The sequence below is a fragment of the Periplaneta americana genome, chromosome 16 (assembly GCF_040183065.1).
Source record: "Periplaneta americana isolate PAMFEO1 chromosome 16, P.americana_PAMFEO1_priV1, whole genome shotgun sequence".
Lineage (NCBI taxonomy): Eukaryota > Metazoa > Arthropoda > Insecta > Blattodea > Blattidae > Periplaneta > Periplaneta americana.
In genome coordinates this window covers 161504821-161532139 of record NC_091132.1, presented here as the reverse complement: position 1 = coordinate 161532139, position 27319 = coordinate 161504821, and the positions used below count along the sequence as shown (strand labels likewise).

The 27319-nt window shown below is 35.8% G+C and overlaps 1 protein-coding gene across 4 annotated transcripts in view; it reads right to left on the bottom strand.

Moving 5' to 3' along the window:
• Positions 1-26846, bottom strand: part of LOC138691670 (zinc finger protein 880-like) — a 46022-nt gene extending 19176 nt beyond the window's left edge. Inside the window, exons 1-5 of one of the 4 annotated variants that reach the window (XR_011329936.1) lie at positions 26324-26846; positions 23691-25870; positions 19015-19310; positions 3558-3655; positions 1602-1733 (exon numbers count right to left, since the gene is read on the bottom strand). Coding sequence is in view for 3 of the 4 variants with exons in the window: in XM_069813881.1 (XP_069669982.1) it covers positions 1602-1733; positions 3558-3655; positions 19015-19310; positions 23691-23761 (597 nt within the window). In the remaining variant the exon portion in view is untranslated. Of the gene's footprint in view, positions 1-1601; positions 1734-3557; positions 3656-11730; positions 12166-19014; positions 19311-23690; positions 25871-26323 lie in introns of those variants that run through there. The other 3 variants (XM_069813881.1, XM_069813882.1, XM_069813883.1) reach the window with 3 other exon arrangements.
• Positions 26847-27319: the final 473 nt, after the last annotated feature.

Here is a 27319-nt window from a genome sequence, read left to right as displayed (position 1 = left end):
AGGTGGTAATATGTGGGGTGTAACTTTAATAGTGACAACACTGCTATAAAAGCGAAACAAGAGGGAGTTAACTGTTTGTCACTTCTACCACATGTTAGTCTCTGTCTGCCCTCCTCCCCTCTAAAAGGACTCTTCCATCCAACTCACAGCGAATGTGCTGTGGAGATTTGAAGTTAGTCTCCAGTTAGTTACAGCTCTAAGCGGTTGTGTTTCGCCATGTTTACAAAGTAGGAACAGCGATTTTGACTGAAAATTCAATCTCCTCGTCGTCGTACAGCACGAAAATGTCATGACGGTCTTGTTGAAGTATGTGGAGAGACGGCGTTACCATACAGCACTGGGCGAGGTGGGTTCGAGCCTTCAATGAGAGTGTGACCGCGTGGAAAACATAGCTCGACCCAGTGTTAGTGAAGAGGAAGTGCAAGCTGTTTTCGCGCTATTAGACAATGATCGACGACAGATGGTACGTGAGTTAGCCCAGGAGATTGGAATATCGCATATGACTGTGTTTCGTATTCTAAAGAATAGCCTAAAATGAGAAAAAATTGCATCACAGTGGGTTCCCTCGAATTTGACGGAGGCACAGCAATGGATACGATACGACACCACTCAAACTCACTTGGAGCGTTATGATTGTGAAGGAGACACCTTCTTACGGCGTATTGTTGCGCTTGATGAGGCATGGGCCAGATCATATGAACCTCTACTTAAGCGCCGATCAAATGAGTGGCGTCATTACGGGTCACCACGCAAAACAGTGATGTGTCGTGCGCCTACGAATGTGAAAGTTATGCAGATTGTTGTGTACGACTGTGACGGCGTCATCCTAACACATACCGTCCCGCAAAGACAGAATGTTAATGCACAGTATTTCCATCATTTTTGGGGCATAATCTGAGACCAGTGTTGCAAAGAAAGCGCCCACACGTTTTGCAGAACCCTCCCATCATTTTGCAGGATAATGCAAGGACGCACATGGCACACCCTGTAGCTGATTTGTAACATCGCTGAGGGTGGGAAGTGCTTTTCCATCCACCACATTTACCGGACTTAAGCCCCTGTGATTATCATTTAATCCCAAAGATGAAGGAACCACTTCGTGACGTTCGATTTCGGACTGTTCCTGATATTCTGCAGCCAGTAGGGCGGTCCATCAGAAACATCAACAGAACAGGAGCTGCTACAGGGATACTATGACTTTCACATCGCTAGCAATGAGTTGTAGACAATCTGGTTACTGCATTGAAGGACTGTAGAAGTTTCACACATGTATCACTTTTATTTTCGTAATAAATAAATAGTTGCCATTATTAAAGTTACAACCTGTGAATTATGTGTCTCACTCTTTACAGCAATATCTCATATCTTAACCAAAATAACTGTAATACTACTTAAAGAATTTTCTTCAAAACTTGAGCACTTTGAATTTAGCCTATTTAGCAAATAAATAGGTAATAAATAGCCTGCACATAGTTTCAATTTCCGCACCATAAACCAAAATTTGCTGTCACCATAACTGTACAGAAAAGGTTTCTGTGACGAAAAGAATACAAGTTAAATATTGGAAAGAAGAGCCAGCACACCCAATGAGCTCCACTCACCTCGGTTTCACACTTCATCACTGGAAAATTATTTGGGAATAAAATTTCTTCATATTTTATTTCTGATGTGAGATTGTAGCTCTCGTCCACGAATTCCTCCTTTATTCTCGTCAGATCCAATAACGTCCCTTCCTGCAGAACAAAGAGGCATTATGAACAAATATCTTAGTATATTAATACCTGACAGCTAGCAGTTCTGTGCACGAACGGCGCAGGTGCTGCTACCTAGGCGGCAGGATGTGCTGAAACCTGCAAAGCAAGCTGTAATCTACTATAATGTAGATTGCTGCTGGGCTAGTAAATAGTTTTATTACTTAGTGTTGTGTTAAAATGTGAGGGTGTGTATGTGCTGTTTATAACTGCTACAATTATAGCATTACAAATTGCTTCAAATCGTACTTCCGATTTCCGAGGTATCATAAAACGTGAGTCAACAACATTTTTTAGTACGCCTAATGCCTTCGTCTTTGTGTTGATAGAACAATAAAAAGTAGCTATTTTATTTAGTGAAGTGAATATAGGTTAAAAGGGTCCGTCTTCTTGTTTATCAAGTTACTTGATAAGCAAGAAGACAGACCCATTTAACCTGTATTCACTTCATTTAATTCCGTATCGGTCTACACCACCTTTTTCCAAATAAAAATATTTTATTTAGGCCTTATAATTGAACAGAAGTTAAAATGTATTGGAAAATTTAATATTTTATCGAATTGAGTTTTATTGTTGCCCACATGCCTTTACTAATTATTACAAGCATCAGGTTACTACCAATTTTATCTTTGCAGTTGTCAGCAATGGATATATAAAGCGTTATTGTAAATTCAATCTTTACGTCAGAATTAAATTTGTCTCACTAAAGCAAAGAAAAAAATGTAACAATTAATTACGGAAAGTAATACGAAGTATGCAATATATCTCATAATATGCAGCTTTGATATAAAATAATAATGCTACATTAAATACTATTCAACATTTCTTAAGTGTCTCATATATTATTCCGCATTAGTACCTCACGTTTTAAACAATAGTCCGATTTCTGCTATGTTAATATTTGTATTTGTGGACGTAATTCCATACCGCTTAGCTAGATGTCAGGTCCGCGATATTTCGCACTCACGTCAGTAATAAAATTACAATAATTACAGCAATAAAAATTTTAAAAATTAAATAAACGTGAATTTAATTCTAACTATAAATATATAAACGCAATAAACCTAGAACTATAAATAAAAACTATGCTAATGAGGAAAGTAAACCTAACTTATAAGTGCTTCTATTAAACCCAACTATTATCAACTTAAGTAATTACAAGTCACCTTAATTACATATCAACTTAATTATACAACTTAATTAATTAGATGATACAACCTAGATAATTACACTACACATACAATTAAATTTTCAGTCTAATCTTTTCAACCTTTCCTTAAATGTACTGATTTTGAAAGGACCCCCCTGAAAGATAAGCTGTTCCAATCTACTAGTTAACAAAGGTAAATTTTGCCACGTCCCATCTTTGTTTTCTGCATTTAAACTTTATAATATAATCAGCCCTGCCTAAGTATGATGGTGTCACTAATCTAGCCCTGATGTCGGTCCATAGCTTACAGCTCTCCCAGTGATCACACCAATTTCTACTAATCAATACTATAAATCCAAGGCATTTTCAAGGTATTTTATCAAGTTCCTATAGTGGCTGGGACATATGAAAGATTCACCAACTTAATCTAGTAATAATAATAATAATAATAATAATAATAATAATAGCAAAACAAGAGCAGTAGAGACAACGGTCATAGTAATATAGCAATAACATTGTGCAGCTACAAGTGTCCCTGGATTACAGATAAAAAATCTGGAAACCTTAAATTATAGTGGCAATGTAACTTTGTACATTCGCATAGTAATTAGTAACGCAGGAATGAGAGAGTAGACATGGGCATAAAATGGTCTTACATCTGGTGACGGACTTGCCTCTTCTTTAACTGCGACATCGCATGACTGGACACTCAAAGGGTCGACCTCGGGTTCCGTCTTGATAACATCCATTACAACTGAAAGCAGTGTCAGAAAATTACTTATTTGTTGTTTTTTTTACTAGGTTATTTTACGACGCTTTATCAAGAGCTTAGGTTATTTAGCGTCTGAATGAGATGAAGGTGATAATGCCGGTGAAATGAGTCCGGGGACCAGCACCGAAAGTTAGCCAGCATTTGCTCATATTGGGTTGAGGGAAAACCCCGGAAAAAACCTCAACCAGGTAACTTGCCCCAACCAGGAATCGTTATTTGTTGTTAATGAGCTGTTAACATAATTACACGTGTGGCCTACATGGTAATTAACCATGCGATGGTTAACCATGTCGCTTTTGTATTCACAACTGTATTTGCATGGAAATGAAGATTTTAGTGTTAACACTGATATCGATGCTATATTATATTATGTTTTTTTTTTATTGTTTCGGCATAATTTAGGTATAAGAGTTATGATGAAAGCATGATGGGTTACAGGTAGAGCAAGTATTAAGCAGAAGGGGGGAGGGGCAAAGAAACCAAGTTCCCCCACTGGTCACCATTGGTTATTATGTCACTCAAATGTGTGATGACTGTTGACTTTATATATATATATATATATATATATATATATATATATATATATATACACACACGCACATACATATATACATGTGTGTGTGTGTGTGTGTGTGTGTGTCGAACATGGAGTAAGGACACTAAGCGAAAATAGCAAAAGAGAAAGATTCGATCCGGTGCTGTCGATTGAGCCTCGGTGTAGTTCTGTGGTTAGAGCGCCCATTGCATAGAACTGGGAGTGCCGGGTTCGATACCCGGCGCAGGGGCTAATTTTCCTTCATTAATAACCAGTTCATAATTTCCACTATCTGTTCCATATGCGCTCGAGTGGAAACATTTATGAATTGGGACCACTTTATGAAATGCAGAAAATTTGTAACCTTGAAGTCTATGTAGGAAATTTAACGAAGCTATATTGAGAAGATAAAGAATGCTGGCCCAGAATCAGAAATGCTGATATTCAAGACTATGTTTACTTATAATATACACTTACATCTTTAATATATCTTAAACGTAAAAAATCGCAACCTATCTCTTCAACATCATAACATTTCCACCAAAGGAAACTCCTACCACCAACGAGCTATTAAAAAAACAAGAGAATCTATTTTCAACTCGTTTTTGCCAACCACATCCAAACAGTAGGATCCAAAGAGCCGTGAAAGACACTGAAGTACCCAACGAGTTAGATACAATAGGGAGGCCACAAGGCCTTCTAGTTGAAGACAATTGAACATTAGTCCGCCATGTTTTGTGTAGTCAAAACAAAGGGGCGTGGTTCGAATGTTGTAAGAAATGATTGTGATGAAGTTAGTATTATTATGAATTAAGTTACCTATTAAGCCTATGTTAATAAGTAAAAAAGTAAAATACACACAAAACTTTCCGTTTTATAACAGCTGTAGGCTTATGTTTTATTAGTTTCACTAAATATAGCTCAGATATTAAACGACAAGCTATACTCAATGCAACCAAAGCAAAGCATCTCAAGACGGATGAATGTATTCGGCAGAAGAAAAATAAATAATTTTTCGCTTCGTTACAAATTGAATTACCTCACAGCTAATCTAACGTAATATGAAATCATGTAATTCAGTGCTCATCGGGTGATTTCAAGAGAGATGACGTATGTAACTAATAGGAGTAAAATGTAGGAAAGTTAGTGGCGAAAATTAAAAAGAAAATCCAATAATTATTTAGAAAAATTCATTTGAAATTGGAATTAACACAGAGACTTTTTGAAAACTGCAATTATTAAAACTACAAATAACCTCTTAGCATTCAACATAATAATTAAAGAATGGAACTAATAGAAAGTTACTCATAATCATAACTCACCACATTTATTGAAACTAACATACGTTTAACATTGTTATCAGAAATAGGCGCTACACCTCTTTTCGCGTGATGGACACATCGTGTAGCCTAATATAATTTGAAACAAATATTGATCATATACGTGTCTCGCAAGTAGGCAGAGACTTTTCCTGAATAAAACTGTTCTTACATTTGACGCAATAATGACAAATTGTGTGTGATGCAAGTGTTGACTTTCCTCTTTGTTAACAAAAAGAGCCTTACGCATGAATAAAAAGAAAATTGGAGTAGGCCCTATACTTACTTACTTACTTACTGGCTTTTAAGGAACCCGGAGGTTCATTGCTGCCCTCACATAAGCCCGCCATTGGCCCCTATCCTGAGCAAGATTACTCCATTCTCTATCATCATTCCACCTCCCTAAAATCCATTTTAATATTATCTTCCCATCTACGTCTCGGCCTCCCGAAAGGTCTATTTCCCTCCGGCCTCCCAACTAACACACTATATGCATTTATGGATTCGCCCATACGTGCTACATGCCCTGCCCATCTCAAACGTCTGGATTTAATGTTCCTAATTATGTCAGGTGAAGAATACAATGCGTGCAGTTCTGTGTTGCGTAACTTTCTCCATCTCCTGTAACTTCATCCCTCTTAGCCCCATATATTTTCCTAAGCACCTTATTCTCAAACACCCTTAATCTCTGTTCCTCTCTCAAAGTGAGAGTCCAAGTTTCACAACCATAAAGAACAACCCGTAATAGAACTGTTTTATAAATTCTGACTTTCAGATTTTTTGACAGCAGACTGGATGATAAAAGCTTCTGAACCGAATAATAACAGGCATTTCTCATATTTATTCTATGTTTAATTTCCTCCCGAGTATCATTTATATTTGTTACAAGGACTCACTCAATGAATTACTATGCAAATGATGAGAACTTCCAGTGAACATCTAAATATTGCTATGTACACAGTGTGTTTAATAAAATATATATTATAAACATTGAAGAGTAACAAATAAATGTAACTTAACATGAACATACACAATTAAATACAATAATTTCCCCGATTTTTATACAGTACTAACAGCTAGGTCAATTCAAACGGAATACAATGAACATAAAAGCCACATATCAACACAGAACAAATTGAATAACGCAGAAAATATTATCAATACTAATCATAATTACGAAATATACCAGAACAATATCAAACATAAAAAATACACCAATAATTAATACTCAACACAATTAAAATTTAATTCACATACACTTTTTTACCTAAAAATAAAATAGAAAGGCATCACCACCTCCCACTATCACATCCATATAACTCCTTCCATGGAAGGCAATGAAGAGAAAAAAATCAATTACCTTATTCTAATGTTGATCATAGAAATTCCGACTAAATTTTTGCACTACCTACTTTGTATGGATGTCCCATGTGACAGCTGAATCAATCCAAATGCCCAAAAACTGAGTTTCAGTTGCCTCATCAACATCTTTATTGTCAATTTGAATTTTTAGGGAATTTTTGTGCTGAAAGAACTGAATAAAAACTGTTTTACCAATGCTTAGAGTGAATTTGTTAACCTGTAACCAGGAATGCCATTATATGTTTGACTGATTTACCATAGACTGAAGGCAGATGGGGGTCTTTGTTGCAGAAGAACATATTCGTGCGACTGAATTTTGATTGAAGGATATTTGGATGGAGATTATTTATAGGGTGTCTACAACAAACCAATGCACAATGGGTCAAATTACGAACCTGGCAGGAAAAAAGTATTTTTCTTAATTATCAAAAAATAATGATTTATTTTGTATATATATATATATATATATATATATATATATATATATATATATAAATTAATCATTACATATTACATAATCGGATTTCAACGATTCATAATTAGTAATAATTATTTTGTAAATGCAGTTTTCATGATAGTTATTACGTAAAATGGTCACAAGAAAATAACCGTTATATTTGAAAGGACTGTATATGTTGTAAAACAACCTTCACTTCAGACTATTTTAATTTAATTTGTTAGCATTTCAAACATCTAAATTCATTAACGTTTTATGATATCTTGTATTTTATTTTAACATAATATGGTTAATGTAACCTATTGCAGAACAGTATAACAGTTCAATTGAGGTAATGTGATCTGAAGATGGACTACATAAAAACCGAAAACGTTCATCAAGTAGAATGAAATAAAATATCACACTATTATATAAAATAAGTATATGACGGACTGTAAGAAAAAGAAAATTGATAAATTTGTTTCTGTTGTTTTCACACTTATTGGGACATCTGTATTGGATGTCAGCACCTCACTGACTGTTGATTTACAATTTCCATTACATGATGGATCAATCTGAGAAATTAGACATTTTCTGTATGCTGATTTGAACTGAACAGAATTGGGATTATTTCTATTCCCGCCCCTGTTACGAATACTAGAGAAAAATAATTCTAAATGATCCTGACTGAGTCTACGAGTTAACATATTTTTAGAGTTGCCAAACATATGTTTCTGCTAGACCCTGAATGCTCATGAGATCTATAATTAGGCCGCATATTGGAACTTTTCTAGCAGAATTACAAAGAGGCTTTCCATCAACAAATTTGATGTTTTTTCAGTTAATGGATACATTCTTCAATGATATTACATACAGATACTTTGTTCATATTATTAATTGGAGATTTTGTTCCCTTGCCCATAGGATGACATGCATTCAGTATAGCAAATGCTGTGTCTATAGTCTTTATCAATTTTACGGTGTAATCAGAATCACTGAATTCTTTGACTCCTATATCCTTACAAAATAATCTTGCACTGGCTACGGAATTTCTAAATGTCTCTGCAGCCAAAGAAACCTTCATCTTTTGTGGTTCCCACTGCAAATGTTCATCATCATCATCATCATGGTAGGCTGTCTCATGGCCTGTTCCTACTCAGAGAATCTCTCCATCTGGTTACCGGACGTCCTACATCACGATAATCTTTTGGATTATAATTTAAAACTTGTTTTGTTATAGAATTATGGTCCATTCTTTGTATATGATTACACCAATTAATTTTATCTGTATATATTTTCTATTTTGAGTCATGTATTTTATTATTTTTTTATTTTATTGGGTTATTTTAAGACATCTTATTTAACGTCTGAATGATATGAAGGTGATAATGCTGGTGAAATGAGTCCGGGGTCCAGCACCGAAAGTTACCCAGCATTTGCTCACATTGGGTTGAGGGAAAACCCCGGAAAAAACCTCAACCAGGTAACTTCCCCCGACCGGGATTCGAACCCGGGCCACCTGGTTTCGCAGCCTGGCGCGCTGACCGTTACTCCACAGGTGTGGACTTGAGTCATGTATTTTTATTTTTTATTTTATTGCGTTATTTTACGACGCTTTATCAACATCTGGGTTATTTAGCGTCTGAATGAAATGAAGGTGATAATGCCGGTGAAATGAGTCCGGGGTCCAGCACCGAGAGTTACCCAGCATTTGCTCACATTGGGTTGAGGGAAAACCCCGGAAAAAACCTCAACCAGGTAACTTGCCCCGACCAGGATTCGAACCCGGGCCACCTGGTTTCGCAGCCAGACGCGCTGACCGTTACTCCAACAGTGTGGACTTGAGTCATGTATTTTTATTTTCTATTTGATTGGGTTATTTTACGACGCTTTATCAACATCTGGGTTATTTAGCGTCTGAATGAAATGAAGGTGATAATGCCGGTGAAATGAGGTCCAGTACCGAAAGTTACCCAGCATCATGTATTCCTAATGTTTGTCTTATTTCATTGTTGCTCCCTTGGTCACGTAAGGTAAGGCCTGTTACTCTTCTTAGAAATTTCCTTTTATTTGTTTCTACTTTCCTAACATCAGATCTATTTAGAGCCCAGTTCTCAGATCCATACATCAACATTGGAACAGCCATAGCCTTGTAGAATTTTAGTTGTGTATCAACTCTTGTCTTATTCTTCAATGTTCTACTTATAGTGCCACACATGTATTGAAATTTATATAGTTTTTGTATTACATCATTATCTTTATTGTATGACACTTCACAACCTAAATACTTAAAATGAGAAACTTGCTCTATTGCTGCACTATTGATTATTTTCGATCCGATTGGTTGCTTATCTATTAAGGCCATTACTTTTGCCTTAGTATTTGAAATAAGTAGATTATAAGTAGCCATAGTATTATACAGACGTGGACAAATTATTAGCAAAATTGAAGATTTTTTTTATATATATATTTTTACAAAATATGATTCTTCAATTTAGACTACAGTTGACATTTTTGCGTATTTCCAAATTATTAGCAAAATTGAAGATTTGTATTGTATATTTTAGAAAATTTAACTCTTCAATTTGGACTACATTTGATATTTTTGCGTATTTACAAATTATTAGCAAAAGTGAAGATTTTTATTATATATTTTTACAAAATTCGATTCTTCAATTTGGAATACAGTTGACATTTTGGATATATCCAAATTATTAGCAAAACTGAAGATTTTTATTTTATAGTTTTAGAAAATTTGACTCTTCAACTTAGACTGTAGTTGACATTTTTGCTAATTTACAAATTATTAGCAAAATTGAAGATTTATATTATATATTATTACAAAATTTAACTCTTCAATTTGAACTACAGTTGACATTTTTGCATATTTCTGTCTAATGTAATGATAGAAATATGCAAAATTGTTAACTGTACGGTAGTCGAAATTGAAAAGTCAAATTTTGTAAAGAGAATTACCATAAAAATCGTCAATTTTGTTAAAAATTTGTCCATGTCTGTATAGTTGTAAGGAAGCTCTTTGTAGCTGATCTTCTGTTCCAGCGAATATAACCTGGTCATCTGCAAATAGTATCGTATCTAATTTCAAATTTGTCCATCTAAAATTCTCATTTAATTTTCCTTTCCTTTCGCCAACGTCTGCGTCAATATATACATTAAAAATAGAAAAGGACAATGGACAATGCAAGTGTTGACTTATTTTATTTGCAGCATGCAAACCCTCATTTTTTTGTAAATTAACTAATTTCTTTAAGTATTCCCATTGAATTCTGTTAGTATTCCCTGAAGTAACAGTCCCATCAATAAGCATCTGCTTTTCATATATATTAATTTAATGTACCGAAGTACATATGATATTTCCATGTAGATATTCTGCGTCATCATACGATGTAAGAGTAATGGAACGGAGAAAAATTCTCTCCAGCGCCGGGATTTGAATCCGGGTTTTCAGCTTTACATGCTGATACTTTATCCACTAAGCCACACCGGATACCACCCCGGCGTTGGACAGAATCGTCTCAGATTAAGCTCCAACTCTTGGGTTAATATATATGATATGCGTAAATCACTTCGTGATTTAAGATGGCGCTTATTCCGTTGGATCCTGGCCAACTAGTCACTCATAACGAGTGCACCTCAGCACATGTGTGGACTTCGGTCCTATGTTCATAGACATCTATGACGTAGTGCAGAGGGCGGCCACTAGAGGGAACCCAAGAGTTGGAGCTTAATCTGAGACGATTCTGTCCGACGCCGGGGTGGTATCCGTGTGGCTTAGTGGATAAAGCATCAGCACGTAGAGCTGAAAACCCGAGTTCAAATCCCGGCACCGGAGAGAATTTTTCTCCGTTCCATTACTCTTACATCGTATCTGCTTTTCAGTTAACAGATTTCTAGTCAACTTTAGCATACGGGCAGCATCAAGAAGACAGTATACTTTCTTACTTGTATCTGAAGGGTGGGGAAACCAGCACTGTTGGTTTTCACCACTCAACGTCACACCTAGTTTTTGGAAAACATTTTTGTTTGTTGTTGTTCCATCGCAAACTGTTGCAACAATGTTGATGTCGATTTCATGCAATTTTTTAAGACATTGTTGCAACAAGTTGATTTTTACAGTAACAGAAATACCGTTTACCGAGCAGTAACCTACAGATATTTTCCAACTATTGTTTAATGCTGTCACCATGAAAACCAGTGCCTCTCTAGCTACTTCACAATCCTCACTAAGTGACCATAACCTAAATCAACATAGCCTGAAATATACTTCCTATCCCATGTCAAATCTCTCCTTATTGCCATTTCATCAAACATAATTGCATCTAGAATTGGCTCTGAGGTATCTTTCACCTCCTGCGCAATTTTAACAAAACTTTCTTCTGCAAACCTTGGGTTTCCATCAATTGAAGTTGCCCATTGGCGAAGAGTTCTTGGATATGGCAGCTTAAAATACTTTCTGAGATACCTGTAACCTTCTGGAGAATAAAAGTGCATTGTAAGTGTAAACTTCCTCACAGATTTTGCATACTGATGCACTACACCTTTTGCTTGAAGATCTATTAGTTCCTTTATAGCTCCAGGGAAACAGTTGTTTAGCGTGCTGCTTCAAGATCACAAAGTCTCTTGTTGAGGCCTTCAATTAATTTTCGATAGTTCACAATCCTTTCTTTTTGCCGCTTAGCAGTCTGACGAACACTTTTACAAGTCTTTTTTAGATATTTTATCTTGTCAAGAGCTTGCTCATACATCTTCTTCATTTTTCGGGGGCTAGGTAAACAATAATTATGGTCATTCTCTGTGTCTCTATTTGCACGTACTACATCTGAAAAATCAGAAGAAAAATCGAATGAAGAACAGATCCTCTAGTATCCACGAAGGAGGTATAAAATAATATCACTAGCCTGCGAATTTCAACTTTGTGTTTGTTGCCTAAACTAAATAATGTGATTTTATATAATGTCGAATTTTGAATTCGAATTTTCAATCCGTTTGCTTCTATCACGTCAGGTTTGTTTGCCAAAGCACTTTAAATGTATTGTAAAATTACGTGAATTTCATCACAAACTTTTTCATTCCACTTTTTTATTTCAAATTCAAAAACAATATTTAAAAGACACAACTTGCTGAAATTATGTGTATGGTTGTTCATACATGTCACTAGAGTGTTTTTGCTTTGTTTTGTCTTGTTTACTTCACTATTGAAAGTATAAATTAGCACAATGTATCACACAAAAATTACACCACTTGCTTCTTACAAGCAAATGTTCTGATGGGAGCAGAAAAAAAAAAGTTAAATTTTTTTCTTCCACCATGTTAATAATGTCAAAAAAGTGCTTATACAAATTTTGGCCACTTGACCGCAATTACGAGGGCCGTAAAAAATTAATTCGCCAGGGGCTACTAACAGAAAAAAAATACAATTCCGTTGCACAAATTTATTGGAACGGACACAGCAATTGTAGAGATATTTTTCAACATATTTTCCATCGGAATTGAGAATTTTCTCATATCAAGGAATCGACAGAGAGAGGTGCAGACGCAGTCAAACGCTGGTTCCGGTCTGAGACAGCTTACTTCTACGACACAAAAATTGATCCCATGGTATGACAAATGTCTCAATTACAATGGGGGTTATGTTGACAAACAGGGCAACAATTGTTGTATTTCTTTCAATAAATATTTCCATGAAATTGTGCTTTTTTCTATAAACGGCCCCAGGGAAAATCACTTTCTGGACGGCCTCGTAATTGCGGTCGAGTGGCCAAAATTTGTATAAATACTTCTTTTCACAGTATTAAGTTAACATGGTGGAAGCAAAACATTTAACTTTTTTTATCTGTCCCCATCAGAACATTTGCTTGTTAGTTGAGAAAGTACTCCTGTTCCTCTTTCTTTTATGTTTCTCTTCAGGTATTTCACGCTTCAACATCCAACAGTAATCACCAAGCATACTGATGCTTCAGCGTCCCTGGTACTTCCTTTTGAACTTCTGCAGACTCTTGTGAAATCATTCATCTTGCTCTTAGCTGAAAAATCCTAGATTTTCTACATGGGAAAACAGAAAATTTTTATATTCATGTTACAACAAAATTCCTTGTATGCTTCAAGCATGTTAGTCACAATGTTTCGGTAATTAGGATCCTTGTTGCCAAGAAATTTTAAAACAACTACACAGAAAGACATCCATGCTGATTTCTCCTTTTCATCCATAGTGTTTTTAAATGCTGCACCAGACATCTGTTTTCTCATGTCAGGACCATTACATAATATCTTCTTTCAAGGATCCTTGTTGCCAAGACATTTTAAAACAATTTCACAGAAAGACATCCATGCTGATTTCTCCTTTTCATCCATAGTGTTTTTAAATGCTGCACCAGACATCTGTTTTCTCATGTCAGGACCATTAAATAATATCTTTTTTCAGGGATCCTTGTTGCTAAGACATTTTAAAACAACTTCACAGAAAGACATCCATGCTGATTTCTCCTTTTCATCCATAGTGGTTTTTAAATGCTGCAGTAGACATCTGTTTTCTTATGTCAGGACCATTAAATATATATCTTCTTTAAATTTGCTTCAGATAGTAATGGAAATTTCTCATATATGTACTTGAAACGGTCTCCTTCCTTATTTAAAGCTTTTCCAAGCTGTTTCATTAAGCCAAGCTTAATGTAGAGAGAGGACAGCACAACTTTAGAAGAACTCACAAGGCTTTGGCGGACAACATTCTTAGAACAGACTTCCAAATTTTGTCGAGGTGGCCAGTCTTTCATAGTCCAATGATCAACTCGTGGCCTACTATCCCACAGGCAAAGAATGCATGGAAATTTGTTGACCAGATTGTTGACTCAGCAACATAGTAAGAACTTTGAAATCATCACAAACTTGCCAGTTGTGTTCCTGTAGTCTAGTCGCAATAATAACAGTTGCAAATTTGTGTATGATTCTTTGAGGATCACTGAATAGGCAACGGGCACTGAACCAAAAATGTTTCCGTTATGAAGGAGGAAATCATTTAAATTTCGCTTGGAAGCATCAATGAACAGTCTCCATTCACTTAGGTCATACAGGAGAACCCGATTATCCGTCACCCTATTAACTGATTGGCGGATTATCCGACTGTCTTTCCCTAGCTTTTTTTTTTTTTTGCTACAGAAACATATAAAGTTCTACTGTACGTTATATTAGTACGTATTTTTTCTAGACAGTTTTATTACAAGCCTTTATACTTGCACATTTTAGTCTACTTTTCGAGTTGCCATATTGTACAACTTGTATATAAAATGTACTCCATGAGTGTCAAAAGAAAATATGTTGTGCAGGTATCGAAAAAAAGTGCAAATAATTGATTGGTTTGGAGAAAGAGAAACTGTGGCTCATCTTGCATCAGAATACGAGACTGACGTTACAACTGTGCGTGATTTAATCAAAATCAAGGATAGATATGTAAATCTACAACTGAGACCTCTACTATTCCTATCCCGCTGACAGCCATTACAAGGAGTTTCCTTGCACCATAAAAACACGTCGTTGACAACCCAACTTAAATTATTGAACTTCTGATTCACTACATAGCGTGTTAAACAAGACCACGGAGAAAATAACGAAAGTGCAAGTATTATTCATTTAATTTACAAAAATTTTTTTATGGTATGGATTATCCGATTTTTTCGATTAACCGTTCAATCCACCGACTTCATTACCATGGATAATACAGTTTCTACTCAAATTTGGAAGTTCAAGTTTTAGCATAAATTCTTTCACATTACTGCAATATACAGGATTATCATCTTCGGAGAAAAAGTATTTAAAACCTATTTCGCATTGTCGGTACCAATAGAATCATGTTTCTGGGCACAGCAGAATTTTTTCTTGGAGTCTAGAACCTCACAACTTAGCGAACTCTTTAGGGAGAGCAAGATCCCTCACTAAATCATTTAATTCACTCTGGTTATGTTCTGCAGCACCTGATTCGCTGTCACTCGTCACAATTTCCCTCACTTCTACATCAAACTCGTCCACAGCTGGGGAATAACGGTTAGTGCAGCTGGCCGCAAAACCAGGTGGTCCAGGTTCGATTCCTGGTCGGGACAAGTTACCTGTTTGAGGTTTTTTCCTGGGTTTTCTCTCAACCAAATACGAGCAAATGCTGGGTAACTATTGGTGCTGGAGCCCGGACTCATTTCACCGGCATTATCACCTTCATCTCATTCAGACGCTAATAACCTAAGATGTTGATAAAGTGTTGTAAAAACCTACTAAAAATAAAAATAAAAAAAAAATACATCAGATTCGGATGAAAATGCTCAAGATTTTCTGGTCGCACAGCGATTGGTACATCAGGCACAGGTAAAATGGCTGACCGAACAACTGGATACACGATTTGATTTTTATTTTTGGAATCGTACCCCTTCCCATCACACGAAAAGAAGTAGCAGTCATTACTATGGTTCGACTGCTCTCTCCAAACCACTCCAAAAGATAGCAACGATCTTCTCCAATTGATCGAATGACGAAGTTCTTCGGTGCATATTCTACATACTTTGTGTGGTGCTCAAGCTTTACTTTGGTCTCCAAGTTTGATTCCAAAATAGGCATGGTATGACTTTTACACAAAATCTGTAATACTACACCTCTGCTTAGGCAATGTATATATCCTACATAAGTTATATAACAAAAGTGATCTGGATTATTTATACATCCTCGATGCGACATGGTAAATACTTTCTTAGTGAACTAAAAACTCTCAACATTCTACTCCACAATAAAGCTTCAAATTGATTTCGTTTCATTTCCAGATGAAACGTAGACTAATGAAATTTGAGAGGAACTAGACGAGTTAAGTTCAGTCTCTCACCAAGGAGTGGCTGACATTTCTATCTTCCATAAATAAAAATAATGAGAAGGCTGCACGTTATTTCGCCCTAACTTCCTTATGTGCTTGAGGCCCCTATCTGCTAAGAAACATCCAGTGTCCTTGGTTTTCAATATAAACATCTTAAAAATATGTTGAATACATTTGGTTTTCATATCCTAACATACTAATTGTAACACCATCCCTTTAAATGTTGTCCTGGCTCCGTCTAGAAGATCGTAGGAAAATCCACCATCTTTCCCTTCTCTTTCACATATTGCATTTCTCCACTCCTGTCTATCTTGCGTCTCGTTTTCAAAATTTATCCACCCATCATAACCTAGACACACGACCACAACACTCCTCAATATTATCCATTCCCTCCCACCGAACATCCTCATTTTCATCTTCTTTCACTGTGGCTGTTCCTCGACTTTGGAATTCCCTACCGATTAATGTCAGGGACTGTCAGACATCAAACCAATTTAAGAATAGACTAACGAAATATTTTTCTAACAATTCTTGTTAATAATAATAGCTCTCTCAGGTTTCTCAATGTTTAATGCTTATATATATATATATATATATATATATATATATATATCATATCATATATATATATATATATATATATATATATCACTGAATAAATATTTAAATTACTTACTTACAAATGGCTTTTAAGGAACCCGAAGGTTCACTGCCACCCTCACATAAGCCCGCCATCGGTCCCTATCCTGTGCAAGATTAATCCATTCTCTATCATCATATCCCACCTCCCTCAAATCCATTTTAATATTATCCTCCCATCAAAGTCTGGGCCTCCCCAAATGTCTTTTTCCCTCCGGTCTCCCAACAAACACTCTATATGCATTTCTGAATTCGCCCATACATGCTACATGCCCTGCCCATCTCAAACGTCTGGATTTAATGTTCCTAATTATGTCAGGTGAAGAATACAATGCGTGCAGTTCTGCGTTGTGTAACTTTCTCCATTCTCCTGTAACTTCATCACGCTTAGCCCCAAATATTTTCCTAAGCACCTTATTCTCAAACACCCTTAACCTATGTTCCTCTCTCAGAGTGAGAGTCCAAGTTTCACAACCATACAGAACAACCGGTAATATAACTGTTTTACAAATTCTAACTTTCAGATTTTTTGACAGCAGACTAGATGATAAAAGCTTAACTGAATAATAACACGCTTTTCCCATATTTATTCTGCGTTTAATTTCCTCCCGAGTGTCATTTATATTTGTTACTGTTGCTCCAAGATATTTGAATTTTTCCACCCCTTCGAAGGATAAATCTCCAATTTTTATATTTCCATTTCGTACAATATTCTGGTCACGAGATATAATCATATACTTTGTCTTTTCGGGATTTACTTCTAAACCGATCGCTTTACTTGCTTCCAGTAAAATTCCCGTGTTTTCCCTAATCGCTTGTGGATTTCCTCCTAACATATTCACGTCATCCGCATAGACAAGAACCTGATGTAGCCCGTTCAATTCCAAACCCTGCCTGTTATTCTGAACTTTCCCAATGGCATATTCTAAAGCGAAGTTAAAAAGTAAAGGTGATAGTGCATCTCCCTGCTTTAGCCCGCAGTGAATTGGAAAAGCATCAGATAGAAACTGACCTATACGGACTCTGCTGTATGTTTCAATGAGACACATTTTAATTAATCGAACTAGTTTCTTGGGAATACCAAATTCGATAAGAATATCATATAATACTTCCCTCTTAACCAAGTCATATGCCTTTTTGAAATCTATGAATAACTGATGTACTGTACCCTTATACTCCCATTTTTTCTCAATTATCTGTCGAATACAAAAAATCTGATCAATAGTCGATCTATTACGCCTCAAACCGCACTGATGATCCCCAATAATTTCATCTACAAACGGAGCTAATCTTCTCAAAAGAATATTGGACAAAATTTGTATGACGTCAACAAAAGTGATATTCCTCGAAAGTTACCACAGTTGGTTTTGTCCCCCTTCTTAAAAATAGGTACAATTATGGACTCCTTCCATTATTCTGGTACAATTTCCCTTTCCCAAATCGCAAGTACAAGTTTATAAATTTCGCTATATAATGCACTTCCACCCTCTTGTATTAATTCTGCTGGAATTTGATCGATACCTGGAGACTTGTACTTTTTCAGATGTTCTATCGCAATTTCGACTTCTCGTTTTCAAAATTTATCCACCCATCATAAACTAGACACACGATCACAACACTCCTCAATATTATCCATTCCCTCCCACCAAACAACCTCATATTCATCTTCTTTCACTGTGGCTGTTCCTCTACTTTGGAATATTTAAATTATCTCATCATTATTATTATTATTATTATTATCACTATTTCTTACGAATGTTTATTATTGTACACTAACATTACTTATCCAACTTTCATGTTGTTTTATGGTCTAAATATTAAAGTAATAACCATGTAACTAATTGTATTCAATTAGAATTAGAGTCTGGCTGGGCAGAAGGGAAGGCCTACTGGCTTTAACTCTGCCAGATTAAATAAATAAATTATTAAATTATTATTATTATTATTATTATTATTATTATTATTATTAAACCTACATATGTTAAAGTATTACAGTTTAAATAATTACGCTATAAATTGTCGTAATATATTATAAGAAAATTAAACTGACAAAAAAATGATATGTGATAGGAACTTTCTGGCTTTGGATTTGATTTCAGCATGCTAAAAATACCCTAAAAACATTCAAACTTTGGAGGCAGTAATTTCATCGCAGACTAGTGAATTATCGATATACAAATTACTCACCAGAAGTATTACACAATGTCTCGGTTAGTTCTGGTACTGCACTGCTGGTTCTTGCTGTTTCTTGGCAACTGCGCTTCCTAAGTGGTCTGTCTTTTTGCTTTTTTTGCATATGTATAGGAGAGGAAAATATTTTCGGTACTGCTTTTGCTAACAGGCGCCTCTTGTCATTAGTTCTATACATAAACTTCTCTTCGAAGTGAGCTGAACACAAATAACTATGGTTTGTAGGTTGCCACTTTTCCCTCTTCATTTCATCAACCCACTGTTTTGTCAGTTGTTTATCTTTCAGTGGAAATCTGCAATATTCAAAAACATAATAGAGCTTAAACTTTGGGTAAACGAGCAAGCAATGCATTCCCTTACTAGAGGTTAGAAGTTAGACCATTTTCAAATCAGCTCACATATTAATATATCTAGATAGGCTAGAAAATGGTATATAGTTCTTACAAATTTATAACATTTACAAAGGGAAAGAGACTTCTCTATGTAATAATTAATAGTATAGCAAAACATTACAAAACTACTTTTAAAAAAATAAATAGACGAGAGTGGGGTTTCGTACGCTGCGGTTAATGATACGCACCAAAGTTTTAGGATATGGCAGCATTCTATGGCTTTGTTCAGTGAGTTAGTCTAGTGGCAACATTGGAAACGTCAATCTAGTCGAGTGTTAGAGCTGTACTGTTGATTCAAGTGCTTTTAATGTCTCAGTCGATTTGTTTGCATTTTTTTTTATAATTTTGTGGCTTCATTGTGTTTGAGGTAAGTAATATGTATCTGAGTGATTTGGAGGTTATGTAATATGTTCTAAAATTACAACTAATTACCTGCTAACGTAACTATAACGATTTTCTGTTATTTTGCTTCCATGACCATTCAGAGCTAAACTATTCTAATGTCGACAGTTGGGGTATTCGCATGCTGTTGTGCTTCCCAATACTCCACCTGCGTTCCAACATTCAATAAGAAAAAAATTAGCTGTTCAGAGCAAAAGTGGTGTAAGTCAAAATTGGGTAATGAGGTTTAAAGTAAAAATTCTGTAAAATATAGTGCAAAGCACCAATTAATATGTACTTCTTGCTATTCGCTGACTACTAACAGTTTAAATAAATTGAATATTAATTGCTACTTTGCGCTGTATTTTACAGAATATTTACTTTAATCCTCATTACCCATTTTTGACTTACACCACTTCTGCTCTGAACGGCTCAAATGATCCTAACAGTAAGTGCCTGTTTTGTGGTGAATTCGGTGCAAACGATGAAATCTGGTATTGTTGTGTTCTGTGTTCAGGATGGGGGGGATTCTTTTATTATAGGATATCGCTTAATTTTCGTCAAGTCTGACAAACGATGACGTCACAACATGGCGGTAGTTACGTCACAACATGGCCGACGTAAACCAACACGACGAGAAAATAAAACTACCTAAAAAGAATAATTACACAAATTGACGATATCCCATTCTGGAACAGAGCCCATCCGCTCTTATCCAAAATAGGATATCAGCAAAACAATTTCACAACATCTCATTCTGGAATACAACCCATCCGTTCTTATTCAAAGTAGGATATCATCAACACGATCCAATAGGTGAAATGTCGGCAATTCGACACTATACACGACAGAGAAAACGCACTTACATCATTGAATTCACAGTATTCGACCTCATGTCACTGAGATATCACCTCAACTAACCCTCCAACCTTCCCACATACGTCGACCTCACGTCACTGAGATATCACCTCAACTAACACTCCAACCTTCCCACATACGTCGACCTCATGTCACTGAGATATCACCTCAACTAACCCTCCAACCTTCCCACATACGTCGACCTCATGTCACAGAGATATCACCTCAACTAACACTCCAACCTTCCCGCATACGTCGACCTCATGTCACTGAGATATCACCTCAACTAACACTCCAACCTTCCCACATACGTCGACCTCATGTCACTGAGATATTACCTCAACTAACCCTCCAACCTTCCCACATACGTCGACCTCATGTCACTGAGATATCACCTCAACTAACCCTCCAACCTTCCCACATACGTCGACCTCATGTCACTGAGATATCACCACAACTAACACTCCAACCTTCCCGCATACGTCGACCTCATGTCACTGAGATATCACCTCAACTAACCCTCTAACCTTCTCACGTAAATTGACCTCATGTCACTGAGATATCACCTCAATTAATCCACTAACCTTCTCCCATACGACGACCTCATGTCACTGAGATATCATCTCAACTAACCCATTAACCTTCTCACAAAAGATGACCTCATGTCACTGAGATATCACCTCAACTAACCCACTAACCTTCTCACATAAGTTGACCTCATGTCACTGAGATATCACCTCAACTAACCCACTAACCTTCTCACATACGTCGACCTCATGTCACTGAGATATCACCTCAACTAACTCACTAACCTTCTCACATAAGTTGACCTCATGTCACTGAGATATCACCTCAACTAACCCACTAACCTTCTCACATAAGTTGACCTCATATCACTGAGATATCACTTCACCTAATCCACTAACCTTCTCACATAAGTTGACCTCATGTCACTGAGATATCATCTCAACTAACCCACTAACCTTCTCACATACGTCGACCTCATGTCACCGAGATATCACCTCAACTAATCCACTAACCTTCTCACATACGTCGACCTCATGTCACTGAGATATCACCTCAACTAACCCACTAACCTTCTCACATACGTCGACCTCATGTCACCGAGATATCACCTCAACTAATCCACTAACCTTCTCACATACGTCGACCTCATGTCACCGAGATATCACCTCAACTAATCCACTAACCTTCTCACATACGTCGACCTCATGTCACTGAGATATCACCTCAACTAATCCACTAACCTTCTCACATAAGTTGACCTCATGTCACTGAGATATCATCTCAACTAACCCACTAACCTTCTCACATACGTCGACCTCATGTCACTGAGATATCACCTCAACTAATCCACTAACCTTCTCACATACGTCGACCGCATTACATCATCCCATTCTCCAATCTAGCCAACATATATTCTCATAAACAAATTACCGATATCCTATAGTCACATAGTTCATGCATACTGTTGCCAAATGTTGATCCTATACCTATTAATCCATATTCCAATTGCAATTGTATCTGCGTACTACTACCCCAACTGCCTGTGTCCCATTTCCCCCTTGGTAGGGTAATGGCACTATTTACAACTTTTTCATATATCATCAATAGTAAAGAATGTTGCTTAGAAATACATTTTGTAACTTGTAAATATTATTAGAATCTAGTGTCGTATTATCTCTGAAAGTTTCAGTGTTACATTAAAATTATCTTGGAATTTATAGGACGTTCGATGCGTTCAATTACCCCACTCTCTCCTACATGAGTAATTTGTCGTAGGCTTTTCATGAAACTCGTCTCTTCAGGGACTTCCTAGGTACATAACAACAAAACGGGTTTTTATCAAGCAATAGTCGGATTTTCTATAGCACGCGACACTGGAGGTTTTTTTGACGAAAAAAGTGAAAAAAAATTGTCTAATTTTCAGAGGGAAGGTAGTTGGGAATGTGAAGAATTCATATAGGTCGTCATTTAACTTGAAAAGCTATTACAAAATAGGTAAAAATTGGAAAAAATTGATCGGTGTAGATAACCTAAAAGTGATTATTTAACACGTGAAATGAAAAGGTTGAACAATTCAAAGTATAATTAGAAACGTCCATTTCACCTTACTTAGTATATGAAAGGCATAAAAACAAGTCTAAACTAACCTAACCTGTCACAGATTCGTATATACAAGACATACCAAAAACCTACACTAACCTGTCTCAGATTGGAAATATAAAAAAGATTACGAAAAGCATAAAGTAACCCAACATAACTTAACTTAACATGTCACAGATTCGTGTACCAAAAACTTACAAAAATTCAAGGTGGAAGTTTTAGAGTTGCGTGCTATAGAAAAGCCAAGTGTTTAAATTTACATACTATTAAATAAACAATGGTCAAGGGAAAAACTGGGTTAAGATACGTCTAACACCAGATATTGAGGGTATGTTGCTCTCTCATGTTATCGTAACAGTCACATTACAGTATATGAAACTGAACTAAATTCATTAAGTATATCATAACTGAGCTTCAGTGTTAAGTATTTAAAATACAATAGGCCTGCTTTAATTGATTATATTACCAAGAGTATTAGTGTATAAGGAAATGTTAATCACAAAATTCACGTGCAGAATGTAGGCCTAAGGCTATTTTTATTAAGTGTGCAGATTTCCTCAACAGTAATTACGGCAAAATTTGCTGCTTCTTATACATTTCTGCATTGAAATGTAAATTAATATTAATCTACTAACTACTGCTAATAAAAGAACATTTGTAATGAAACAAATCAGCGAACATATTTAGAAATTAAAGACAATTTTTCACTAACTACGGGATTTTAAATAAACATCTCATCAGATGACTTAAAGAATTACTCTGTCACTTCATGAAGAATCGAAGCAGAAAGTGTTATGCATTTTTTCACTACATGACGTCTTTTCATTATGTACCTAGGACCTTCGTGAAGAGACAAGCTTCGTGAACGATAATATACACCAAAAGAACTATGCTTTATGAAGCTTACGCCCTTACTTAAAATAAGATACACCTTTTGTTTTGTTGCTTCTGTTTCTGCAGTTGTATGCTGCACACACAGCCGGCATTATTCCACATTAAAAAAATTCTTTCAGACCAAGCTTACAATGTCAACACATGTTAAAACCAACGAGTACAATAGTATAACAATACGGAAATGCGCACAAGTTTTGCATATAACTAACCAGAGTTAAGGCCCATTCACAATAAAAACGTAATGGTAAAGTTAGCGCAAGACATAAAGACGTGATACCATTCACAATGAAAACGTAAGCGTTAACGCTAGAACTTAGCACGGCCTCCTAGAATTAACGTGGAAAGGTTATGTGCAGACACTGCCTACTTGATTATCTAATGAAAATTGCAACAAATTACATAAGTGACCATTCATCTGTACAATTTATGTTCATGCAAGTTGCATTATCTTTCCTTTGTGCCATTCATCTCTTGAAGGCCAGAAAATCTAGACGTAGACGATTGTGGGTTCATCCACTGAACCAGAGGAGAATCAGCAAGAAGACTCCCATAACCTTTTGCGTTAAATGAGATACGAACCTCAATTCTTATTTTACAAGAGGTTGATGCTCGCCCGATTTCATAAAATTTTGAAATATAAAATAATTGCAGATGAAATCAAAGAACTTTGAAACCTACCGAATTGTGTGGGTTCTATTGATAGTAAACATGTCATCTTCCAGGCACCCACTAACTCAGGATGTTAATCTATCAACTATAAAAAGGCATTCAGTATATGCTAATGGTGGTATGTGATGCAAAATATTTCTTCACCCATGTTGATGTAGGAGCATATGGTTCTCAGACTGATGGTGGAATTTTTATAAATTCACAATTTGGCTACAACTTAAATAATGACTTGCGCCTTTTACACCTCCAGTACCCCTTCGGCAATTAGGAACTCCTACAGCACATTACTTTCTTGGAGATGAAGCTTTCCCGCCTGGAGGTCATGTGCAAAACATATCTTAGAAAAGTAAAAAGGAAAACTCCATTTTTTTAAGTCTTATACTGTACCTAATTCCTTAAGAATTTGTACCAGAAATGCCACTTCAAGATGCACTAAATATTGGAGAGGCTATTTCAGATTATTTTATCTCACCCTCTGGTGTCTTTGTTGGACAAATGGAATATATTTTACGTGGATTTGGCAGTGCCATATAAAGAGAATACTGGTAAATATTTGCAGTAGCCCTATATAACGTAAATATAGTTCAATAATGTAAGAATAAATTTCTCGTCAATAATTTAGGCGTAGTTTTACCACACTTGCAAATAATTTGTTTAGGTAATATAGGTTAGGTTAGCTTTAGCACAAATTAAGAAAGTAGTTCATGTGGTGCACTTAACAAGGTTTACAAAAATTAATTACATTTCCAGAGAATCTTCATTGATGGTAACAATATTATACTATAACTTCAATAAAATATTACTAAACAGTGTACCTACTTAAAGATATTCATTTTACTGAAAGTTGATAATGTAATATGAAAAGAAAAAAAACGATTGAAAGATGTCACTGCAAAGACAGCAGACGGCAACTCCTCTTGGCTGCCATCAGCAGCTGAGTTATTTCTAACGTAACCTCGTCCTTTACTTCATTTTGAAAAGTAGAGAGCTGAGCTACAACAAAGTCAGCGAACGTTGAATCCTCAGATGATATCTTTGTTGCGAAAGATTTTGAAAATATTTTCGATGTTTCAGCAATCATTCGCAAGTTCTCGTCTATAAGTGAATCATCTGAGGATACTTTACGTTTTTTCTCCTTCGATAGCATGGTCGGCACTGTAACTGACTAGCTGGTACATGGAACAGGCTCAGGATCATACTGCTCATCATCGTGAAAAGAAATCTCTTCCACCAATCCCACTTCACGCTCGAAGACTGAGTTAAAATCTCAATCTTTTGTAGACACTGAATCCCCTTGCACTACATGGCTGTTGCTAGTACAAGGGAATGATGTCTCAAATACAGAAAAATTATTGTATTGTATGGTTTCCTCAACGGTGTATGATCATCGAGGAAAGCCATCATTAGCATTAAAGGGACTGCTTCTGGTTGGCCTTAGCTCTGCTCCTGTTGCTATCTGCTGTATCTTTTTTTTTTTTTCCCCCTCGTATAAATATCACTTAAGGTTTTTAGCCTTCCTTGGTATACTTGAACTGAAACAGAATAAATTGTGTCAATCAAACTGATATCATGAAAGGGAAACATACGGTACTAAATTATTGTATTTTTTTTAGGTTAACTGCATTGTTGACTTTTCGTTGTGTTCAATTTAATTTTATTTCCTTTTTATTCCAAAAAGAGGTTCCGGCTATAAATATATAAACGTTAACACATTTTAAATTACGACATAGTCAAATTAATTTACCTTTAATTATGCCTTATTTCACTACCAATTGATTTATTACACACCAAAGCTGACCTAACCTAACTTAATAATTAACTGGCAATAAAACATAACTGTGCCTTTTCCAAGGAATTTATCATTTTGAGAATACAATACTGCAATAATAATAATAATAATAATAATAATAATAATAATAACAACAATAATAATAATAATAATTTCTTACAGGGAAGGACATACAATATAGGATATATACACCTACCTTTACATTTTAATTCATGAGCGATCGTCTTCCATATAATTATCTTTTAATGCATTGCCTCTATAATACTTGTGTCGCTTGTCATAAAGACAACGCTGTTCTTGATACAAGGCAATTAATATTTCATCAAATCATTCCGTAGCAAATGAACATTATTTACTTGGAACGTTCTGAAGCAGGAATTGATGTAAAAATGCAGTTTGTAGAAACAGCCAACAGATGGTGTTAGTAAAAAGAGCACTCTGCGATCGTGTTTTGTTTCAAAATAACATAAACGCAAGCGCAAAAGTTTGGAGTTTGCAAACTTTTCTTGCGTTTATGTCAGCGTTTGCGCTTACGTATTTCATTGTGAATGCTTTCATTAAATAACATGGGTCCAAAGTCTTGCGTTTAATTTTCATTGTGAATGGGCATTTACTTTCACTACACTTCGCTTTTGTTTCAGTTTCACAGTTTATTGAGAGGCAGTAGCCTATACTACGGTGACTGTATGAATCGTTGCTTACGAGATTATACAAGCTGGCGCATAGCACGATCGAGAGAGGGTCTCTGAGCGTCACGACAATTTCTGCCGCTAGGTTCGCCCTGCAATCCTATTAAATGATGAATAGTTCCATTACTAAGCATTGTGTATCGTGAAAATTCTTTGATTAATTTTGCATTACTGATCGAGTACGAAGATTATAAATATAACAGGCATATTACAGTCTTATTTGAAATTTATTAATCAGCATGCAGATTTTCAGCGTCATTTAATGGAATTTACAATTTTGTTTCCCGAAAGTCTAAATTTAGTCAATTAAAAATTTTGCTTCCAAACTACATTGTTCATCTCGTTCATTTACTCTGGCAAGTTGATTGTTTTCAGTTCCGTGTTTTACTTTCAGATTTCGTTCCCTCAAATTTGTTATAATTGCTTATATTGAACTACCGGTGTCTGCTACTTTCAGACATTATTTTTATTGTTATTATCATCTTGCCTTAAGGCAATCAGTA